This window comes from Mercurialis annua, linkage group LG2 (genome assembly GCF_937616625.2).
Source record: "Mercurialis annua linkage group LG2, ddMerAnnu1.2, whole genome shotgun sequence".
NCBI lineage: Eukaryota > Viridiplantae > Streptophyta > Magnoliopsida > Malpighiales > Euphorbiaceae > Mercurialis > Mercurialis annua.
In genome coordinates, this window is record NC_065571.1 from 47,229,944 (window position 1) to 47,239,861 (window position 9,918).

The following is a 9,918-nucleotide window of genomic DNA, read 5'->3' on the forward strand; positions in this document are numbered from 1 at the left end:
CATCTCTATCAACAAATACATATCCCTGCTATAACTTGCTGTAATCAAAATTCCTAACTGAGGACTAAACACCCTCCTTATAATAACTTGATATGATTATATCAAAAAAATTATAATAATTGATATAATCAGAATTCGTAACTGATTATGTAAGAGGCGAAGAAAGGCTCTTAAATAAAAAGTCTATTAGAAACAAAAACCACAGAGAATCACAAATTTACAGAATTTTTCTTAAATTGAAAATGGCAAAATATGCATCTTGTAAATTACCCACATACTTACCCACATTATAAATTGAGCATTTTATAAATTACCCACATTATATATTAAGCATTTTGTAAATTACCCACATAATTCGAGAGTGGCTATTGGCTAATTAGCAAACGTCAAAATGGCAAAATCATACAAGAATCCACAATTTATTTTTCAAGTTCAGGGGTGAATACGGCCCTTTAACCATAATTAATAAGTGAAATGGAAAGTCAACGAGGTTCTTCAATTCAAACTGTATGTTGTTCTTCACTATGAATTTCTCAAAGCCAAACTTCTCCAACTACACTTTATTCTTCATTTCTGCAATTCTTTTCAACTTCTTAAACTGAAAATGGCGTCCACTTCATCTGCCAAAACAAGCTACGATGTTTTTCTGAGCTTTAGAGGCGCTGATACCCGCCACAATTTCACCAGCCACCTTCACCAAAAACTGGTAGACCACAAAATCCGAACATTCATAGATGACAGGCTCGATAGAGGAGAAAAGATTGAATCATCGCTCATGAAACTGATCGAAGAGTCTGAGCTTTCCGTAATTGTTTTCTCAAAAGGATATGCATCTTCTCCATGGTGTTTAGATGAACTGCTCAAAATTATTGAGTGCAGAGAAATTATGGGCAGGACTGTTCTGCCAATATTTTACAACGTTGATCCATCTGATGTTGAACAACAGACTGGAATATTCGGAGACCGGTTTAGGGAGCTTGAATCAGAGCATAATCATAGTATGGAAAAATGGAGAAAAGCGTTGACCGAGGCCACCACTCTTTCAGGCTGGGACTCAAACAATCACAGGTAATCAAAATCATTGTATACTTATTTTGAAATACATTACACTTGGTTTAATGTTATATGCTTTTCCTGTACTTTTAGGCCGGATTCCAAATTAGTTGAAGTAGTTGTTAAAGACATCATCAACAAAATTTCTCCTACCTCCTATAGTATCTGCAATGATTTGGTTGGGATTGACTCGCATATTCGGCAGATTCTACCATTACTCTGCATGGAGTCGATAGATGTTCGTGTTCTTGGGCTTTGGGGAATGGGTGGTATAGGGAAGACAACCATTGCTGAAGCTCTCGTTAGTCGAATATCTAACCAATATGATGGATGTTGCTTTCTTAGCAATGTCAGGGAAGAGTCATCGAAGAATGGATTAGTTCATCTTAGAAAATGTTTGTTTGCGAAGCTTTTGGGAGATGATATTTTGAGTATAGAAATGTCTCATGTGCTTCCAACTTCTGTTATAAATAGACTTAGAAAAAAGAAGGCTGTTGTTGTTCTTGATGATGTAAATGACTCTGAACAATTAGAGGTTTTAGCTGGAAATCATGAATGGTTTGGTCCAGGAAGCAGAGTTATTGTGACAGGTAGAGATAAACAAGTACTTCAAAATATTGTTGACAGTATATACGAGGTTAAAAGATTAAATGACTTTGATGCGCAACGAACTGTTGATTATGAAAGCTTTCAAAGACGAGCAGGCTCCAAAGGAGTACACAAATTTGTTAGAAAGGGCTCTCAATTACTCTCAAGGTGTTCCATTAGCTCTTAAAGTGTTGGGTTCCCATCTACGCAAAAGGTCGCCAAGAGAGTGGGAGTTTGTGTTGGACAAACTGAAACAATCTCCTGACTTGAAAATTCAGAAAATCCTCGAGGTAAGTTACGATGAACTAGATGATGAGGTGAAGAACATATTTCTTGACATAGCTTGTTTCTTTAAGGGTTCAATCAGACATTGGGTGGAAGATATACTAAATGCTTGTGGTTTCAGTTCAAGCTGGGGAATAATGTGCTTGATAGATAAGTGTCTTTTAACTGTTGGATCCGGCTATACATTGGATATGCACGATTTAATACAAGAAATGGGTCGACATATTGGCCAAAGAGAAGGCAGTAGATTGGGAAATTCTAAGGTCATCCGTCAAATGTTAGCAAATACAAAGGTAAGATATTAAATTTTATCATCCTCAATAGTCACACAATCAATGGAGTACTAAACTATATTGTAGTTCTCTTATCGATATGAATTGTTATCTTTCTTCATCAATGTAATTTTCTATATTCAATATGGACCCTTATTCTTAATACTTGATTTTCAGGGGAGGGAATCAGTACAAGGCATATGTTTGGGCTTGTCAGAAACCGACAAGATTTGCTTGCATCCCAAAGCGTTCTCTCGGATGCCAAACTTAAGGTTGCTCAAATTTTATAGACTCCCTTATGATAAGCAAAGGGAACAAAAACCTGTCTTCATACTTGAAACTGGTGAATCAGAATATCTTAAGTGTCTTCCTAGCATGCTAAGTCTTATGCACTGGGAAGAATATCCTTGTAAGTCTTTGCCATCAAAATTTTCTATGGAGAATCTTGTCGAACTTAACATGCCAAACAGCAATATCACACGCCTTTGGGATGGCGATAAGGTACGCATCTTCAAACAACTTTTTGAACTATATTTTCTCTCGAATAGGAATGTCAATAATGCATTGTTCCCGCTCGTGCAGTGTCCTCAAAATTTGACGAAGTTGGATCTTTCCAAGTGCCGACGACTAATGAGACTCCCTGATCTCTCTTCAGCTGCAAGATTGCATAAAATAGACCTTTTTTCATGTGAAAGTTTGGTTGAGATTGACTCTTCCATAAAGCTCCTTTATAATCTTGCCTGTCTCTGTCTACATGGGTGCAAGAAGCTGAGGACTCTTCCAGAGCTTCCGCCAAGCATACAACGATATGAAATCGGCATGTCTGGAGTGGAAGATTGGTCCCGATCAGATCAATTTTTTGAAGATCTTCTGTACTTAAAAAGCTATTATATCATGAATACTACAAGTCTTTATAACAAGCTCTGTTTGAGTTGCATTCCCGACAAAAAGATGTTAGAAATAACAAGGAATGTTATGATGGCAATTTTGTCCCCATAAAAAGATGTTAGAAATATCAAGGAATGTTATGATAGCAATTTTGTCCTTGTGCTGTTAACTTTTTTTCTCTTAACTATTTATTTCTCGTGGGTCATTTTGTGAACGAAATTTGGAGCGTGTAACCGAACGCGAATGACGCCGTTAAATAATTAAGGTTAAACTCACTATGAAGACCTTGGACTATTAAGTTTTATACTGTGAATGTCTGGTGGAGATTGACTCTTCCTTAAGGTACCTTTGCAATCTTACTCATCCCAATTTACGTTATTGCAAGAAGCTAAAGAGACTTTCAGAGATTCCGAGTGGCATTACATTATTAGATCTCAACGGGTCAGGAGTAGAGTTCAATCACTAAACAATTGCAGCAGACTCCAAGGTTCCGAGTGGCATTACATTATTAGATGACATTTTCTCTTTATCATCATTGAAAAGATTGTATCTAAACAACTTCAGCAGACTCCAAGGTTTGCCTAAGCTTCCACAGAGTCTAAGAATTCTTGGAGTAGAAAATTGTATTTCTCTGAAAACCTTAGAATCATCTTCATATATCTCATCCATAGAATTCTCTGGTGATTACTGGTTCAATTTCAATTACTGTAATTGCCTGAATTTGGACAAGATCGCACGTCGCAGCATTCTAGCAGATGCGCAGTTCTATTTCAAAGAAATGGCCAATGCTATTAACAACACTCTAAGCTCTCCATTAGAGATGAATTCCATTTCAAAAATGCTACTGCTGAAAAACACTCTCACTTCAGATCTCCCATGCGTTCTTTTGCTGCCTCTCAATCAGATCACGTGTTCATTTGGTATGATCCAACGTTTTCTAATTGGCTAAATGATTGGCGTATAGAGAACAGCTGCAGTGTCAACGAGGCCTCATTTGAGTTCAATGCTTCTGATAATATGTTTAAAGACATGAGAGAAATGTTACTGTGTTCGAGAATGGAATTCACACAGCTTTTTTGCCCATGCAAATCAAATAAATAGAAATAATTGGAATTTCTGCTTGTCTAGCCAACTCTTGTTAAATTACTAGGAAAATTGGACAATGTTTTCACTTTTCTGGAATAAATCTAGCACTCTTGACGTGTTTCTTCAATGTTTACAGAAATAAATCTAGAACAGTTGACACATTTTTTTCCGCATCACAATTGACCATGAATGTGCAAATTACTTCAGCTTGTCAAGTTTCGAGAAAATTCAAATTTCATCCCTTCAGAGAAATGCAGCCAAAAAACAATGCACAATCTATAAAACCAACAAAAATTTCACTACTGTGTATTTTTAGTCTTCAGCCTAAAATCTTGAAATTAAACATGATCAGCGCATATAGAAGATTTAATCTCGCATTTAATCATACTTATCAGATACCTTCTTCAGTACTCTTATTACAGCAACAAGAACAAGAACGCAAACGCCCTATGTCCTGTCTCGAACTCAATTCCCACAAGAATATTAGGTTTGTAAGAGATCTTCAAGGACAAGTAACGCAAATCCAGCCTTACACAACTGGAGCAACATTTTACCCGATAGGCTAGGCCGAAAAATGAGGCCAAATCACTATGTTCTAATGCAAAATTCATTATCACACAAAGTGGTTGGATATTCAGATCCACCAAATACATTCAAAATATGCACAGAAATTGGTTTAACCTAAACCAGCAGACCAATTATCAGTTTCAACTTTAGCATGATATAGACACATAATGAAGAGAAGGATAGGGAAACATAAAGGAAACATCTGTCTCTAATGCTAAATTCTTAGCAACAAAAACATTTCATGTATAGTTTAGCATTTATATCAACATATACAATCACATGAATATGAAACTTTCAATACAAATTGATGGATTTAGAATCCAAATGATGAAACATGTCGCGAGTTCTCTGCTAAGCTTTTCATTCCAATTAGGAATCTAATCAAGCTTTGCTAAATATCTTAATTTAAAAAAAATAGCATATAATTATTAAAAAAAAAGAGGAGAAACCATTAATTCCTTTAGCATGTGGGCTGATAATCTGGCGAATAAATCAGGTGCACCCCGCACTTTTTCACCATTAAGTTTTTCTTGTTCTTCTCCCATTCATTAAATGCACGAAACTCAAATGACGCCTCGTTCATGACATTGTTGCCAGTTTCTATGAGCCAATTGCTTAGACCAGAATCAAGACTAGCATCAAACCAGAGGAACACGTGATCTGGTTCAAAATAAACACCACCTGCTGTTGAACGCATACAACTGCTAAACAAATCCTGTTTTACCCCATTCACATTTTTGAAGCAGCACTGCACTTCAAAGGTGAGGGATCCATCAAGATTAAATTGATCAAGAACTGCAGAAAAAGCAAAACCAAGGAAGAAAACGTTAAAGGAATCAGGCGGTAATTCAATGGCCATTGAAGATCCTTGGCTTTCATATCTATACCACTCTGGAATTTCACTTCCAAGTATACAAAATTGATAAGAATCCCAAATCTTCTCTTCCTGTGAGAAACATGGCAAATTAAAATCAATCAAATAGTCACTTAGGTAGAAAGAAGTAAGCAAGGTCTTAATTAAATGAGACTTACTGTATAGTTAAAAGTAATGGCTACTTGTAATAAACTGAATTGAGCCTCTGATAGAATGCTTGAACGTGAATTCTCATCCAAATTTACGCAATTACCGTAATAAAATTTGAAAGTAATAAGCTTTCCATAAATCATTTCTAAGTATTTAACATATTCAGACAGTTTTATTGGCGGAATGTACCAAGATAATTCCGTAGATTCCAATAATGTACAGTTCTGAACTTGGAGCTGGATTAATTGCTGTGGAAGCTTAGGCAAACTTTGGAGTCTATGGCAGCTGTTTAAAGTCAATTCTCTAAGTGATGATAAAGAGACAATGTCATTGGGGATTTCTACAAGCGCAGTTCCATCTAGACATAGCTTTCTTAAGGAGCTCAAACCATTCAACGGAGGCAATTTACAAATATTTTTGCAGCCACTGACATCAAGCTCCTCAAGGTGCTTCAGCTCACAAATGCTGTCTGGGAGAATCATGATATTTTCACATTGCACCATTCTCAACACAATAAGTGATGATGATGGAGATATGATTGATGAGGGCAATTCTTCTATTTCAGTCTGACTGATATTTAAAAGTGAAACAGTTCCTGCGAACTCTGGCAACTTGTGAAAATTCCTACAGCCCCTGAGATCGAGGCCTCCACTAACATCCAGAATTCGAGTAGATGGGGGAAACTCTTCCACCTCACAAAAAGTTAGACGGAACCATTCTATGCCTTTCGGAATCTCTGGAAGAGTCTTCAGCTTCGTGCAGAGACATAGACTGAGATCAGTGAGGTTGCAAAGGAACTTTATAGAGGAGTCAATCTCAATCAAACTTTCACAGTAATAAATGGATATATTTTCCAGTTTTTCAGCCGAAGAGAGATTTGGGAGTTTCATTAGCTGTCCGCATCCCAGAAGATATAACCTTTTCAAATTTTGAGGACACTGTAAATATACGAACACATTACTAAAACTGAAAAATGCTGTCCAATCTGATAAAAATAATTTTTATTAAGTAATATATATCACAAATTTAGTTTAAGGATCAAACTGAACTTTTATTTTTAACTAATTGACATGGAGAAATACAATAAAAGAAAAATTCAGCTCTTTGTATGCTGAAGTCAATTTAGGTCCGATAAGTGGAGATTTTTATGGTGAAATGAAGTTTCGAGTGTTCAAGCATAAAAGTAGTAAGTATTTAAAAATGATTTTCAGACATAATTTGCACTACAAAAAATGGCTCGACATGTTTTTGTTTATCTTTAGCATTTGTTTCTTTTTAAAAGAAATTGAAAGTTAAATGTACTTAAGTCTCACCTGGTCTCCATCCCAAAGTTCGGTGATACTGCACCCTGTTATATTAAGCTCAACAAGGTTTTCCATAGAAAATTTTGATGGCAAAGACTTGTAAGGATAGTTTTCCCAATGTAGCAAACTTAGCGTGTCAGGAAGAGAATGAAGATATTTTGATTGATCAAATTTAAGCAATCCTGATTCAAGAAATTTTTGTGTATCCCGATTCTCCCTGTAAAATTTCAGCAATCTTAAATTAGTCATCCGTGAGAAGGCTTTAGGGTGCAAACAAACCTTTCTTGTTTCAGATAAGTCCAAATATATGCCTTGAACTGCTTCATTCCCCTGATAGGCAAGAGTGAAGAGATTTTAAAATGTTTCATTGGCAAGCACGCCAAGTAACGCTTCTTAAATATTTAATAGATAAAGAAAATTGCATGCCATACCGTATTATTTGTTAACATCTGGCATGTGGCCTTGGAATTTCTCAATCTGCTGCCTTCTCGTTCAGCAATTTCTCTACCCATTTCTTGTATAAGATCATGCATATCTAATACGCCATACTGTCCAACAGTCAAGAGACACTTATCGGTTAGGCGCATTACTCCCCAATCAAAATTTCTAAACCCACTACCTTTCTCCAGTATGTCTTTGACATTAGTTATGCTCTGTCCTTTAAAGAAGCATGCAATATCAAGAAATATATCTTTTGTCTCTTGTTCCAATTCACTGTAGCTTATTTCTAAAAAATTCTGAATTTCAGAATTGGAAGAATGTCTCAATTTATCCAATACAAGTTCCCATTGTTGTGGGGACTTTTCACGTAGATGAGAACCCAACAATTTAAGCGCTAATGGAATACCTTGAGCATACTTCACCATTTGTTTTGCCAATTCAGCATAATCCTTCGAATGATTGTTCTGCTTAAAGGCATAGATGCTGAATAGCTCAAGAGCATAACTATACTGGAGCTGCCTAACCTTGTAAGTTTTGTGACAAAACTGAAGCACTTGTTTGTCTCTGCTAGTTACAATGACTCTACTACCTGGACTAAGCCAGCTCTTAAGATCCCCAATTAAACTACTTAATTGGGCTGATTCATTAACATCATCTAAAACGATCATTACTTTAATTCTTTTCAGCCTCTCTAAGACAGAAGTGGGAAGTACATGAAGCATTCTTATATTCAAATTCCCATCTCCTAGAAGCTCCGTTAATAAAATATGTTTTAGCTGATTCAAACCAAACTTTGATGAATCTTCCCTGACATTGCCAAGGAAGCAGCAACCACCAAATTGGTTAGAAGTTAGACTAACAAGAGCTTCAGCAATGGTGGTTTTCCCTATACCACCCATTCCCCAAAGCCCGGCGAAACAAGGTTTATCATCTGAGCCATTAGGGAATAATGACAAAATTTGCTCAATTTGTGTGTCAATCCCCACCAACTCAGCAGAAATGCTGTAGGAGGTAGGATAGATTTTCTTCAGGATTTGCTTGACAACTGCCTCAATTAATTCAGAATCAGGCCTGAAATGCATATGTATGATTGGTAAAAGAACAAAATAATAAGCCTGACAACTTACAAGTTATTACCTATTCTGCAATTATATATTAAGATCTATCGAAAAAGCTTGGAAAGACTAATTTTGAAAATTACCGGTGATTCTTGGAATCCCAACCAGATAAAGTGGTGGCCTCCTCCAAAGCATTTCTCCACTTACCCATGTCCTTCTTGTTCTCTGCCTCAAGCTTCCTAAAACCATCACCGAAACTCCCAGTTTGCTGTTCAACATCAGACGGATCAACATGATAGAAAATTGGCAAAACTATCCTATTCATTTTCTCTCTACACTCAATAATCTTGACCAGCTCATCCAAACACCACGGAGAAGACGCGTACCCCTTTGAGAAAACGACGACTGAAATTCGAGACTCTTCGATGACATTGATGAGGGATGATTCAATCTTTTCGCCTCTATCAAGCCTATCGTCAATGAAAGTTTGGATATTTTTATCAAGCAGTTTCTGATGAAGATGGCTGGTGAAATTGCCACGAGTATCAGCTCCTCTAAAACTAAGAAAAACATCATAACTTGTTTTAGCAGATGCCATTGTTGCAGCTTAGAGAGGATTTGCAAGAAGGAAGCAGACAGCAAATTCATGAAATCGATCTGTTTTGAGTTCTTTATCTGCCAATTAAATTAGTTTGGTTGACTTTTAATTAATTATTATAGATTATAGACTTGGGTTAAAGATTCTGAAGTTCACTTGCCAAGTTGCAAAATGGTCATCCAATTTCAAAATGTTACAAAATGGTAACTGTACAATAAAAAAACGACTTCCGGCGGATCCTAAAAGAATTCCGGCCAAATTTTTTTTTACGTGGCACCAAAGTCCTATTCACCCCTCCCTCTTTTGCCATATCATCATCCCCTTCTTCCATTTATTTTCAAACCAGACGAAGAGATCTCTCTCTTCGTCTGGATTCGTCTCCAGATGAAGAGAGATCTCTTCGTTTGTTTCAAACCAGACGAAATTTGGGTTTGAACCAGGCGAAGCTCTTCGTTTGGAAAACTAACGCAGACAAAGAGTTTGAAGGTTCGAATGGTGGTCTGAAGGCAGGAGGTGGTGACGGCACTGGGAGATGAAGGTAGAGGTGGTGGTGGCTGCAAGATGGAGAAGATGAGGTAGTAGGTTTTTTTATTAGAAAGAAGGAGAAGATGATGTGTCTGAGTTGACGTGGCAAATTATAAAATTATAGTATGACATGGCAAAAGGGTGCAAGAGTGACTCGGACTCCGGCTGCCATGTAAGAAAAAAATGGTCGGAATATAGTTAGCAACTGTCGGAAGTTCTTTTTTTATTG

At 36.7% G+C, this 9,918-nt stretch overlaps 2 protein-coding genes and 1 pseudogene across 4 annotated transcripts; 2 read left to right on the plus strand and 1 right to left on the minus strand.

The window, feature by feature from the left end:
• Positions 1–517: 517 nt before the first annotated feature.
• On the plus strand, positions 518–3,368 carry LOC126667831 (disease resistance protein RPV1-like; annotated as a pseudogene).
• A 184-nt stretch (positions 3,369–3,552) lies between these two features.
• Positions 3,553–4,161, plus strand: LOC126668637 (uncharacterized; the record flags this gene model as incomplete). The annotated part of the gene is made up of 1 exon (XM_050361825.2): positions 3,553–4,161. A coding segment is annotated over one exon (483 nt), but the record flags the coding sequence as incomplete, so codon positions are not given.
• A 768-nt stretch (positions 4,162–4,929) lies between these two features.
• On the minus strand, positions 4,930–9,855 carry LOC126669152 (disease resistance-like protein DSC1). Of its 3 annotated transcripts, XM_050362529.2 has the most exons (6): positions 8,953–9,045; positions 8,710–8,834; positions 7,499–8,579; positions 7,077–7,397; positions 5,772–6,701; positions 4,930–5,685 (listed from the first exon to the last, which is right to left on the minus strand). In XM_050362529.2, the coding sequence occupies exons 2-6, from the start codon at positions 8,775–8,777 to the stop codon at positions 5,200–5,202; spliced, it is 2,886 nt and encodes a 961-aa protein (XP_050218486.1). In that variant the 5' UTR covers positions 8,778–8,834; positions 8,953–9,045; the 3' UTR covers positions 4,930–5,199. The 3 variants fall into 3 exon arrangements, with proteins under 3 accessions (XP_050218486.1, XP_050218485.1, XP_050218484.1); XM_050362528.2 differs by having other exon boundaries at positions 5,772–6,515; positions 8,710–9,855; XM_050362527.2 differs by having other exon boundaries at positions 8,710–9,853.
• Between the last annotated feature and the right edge of the window lie 63 nt (positions 9,856–9,918).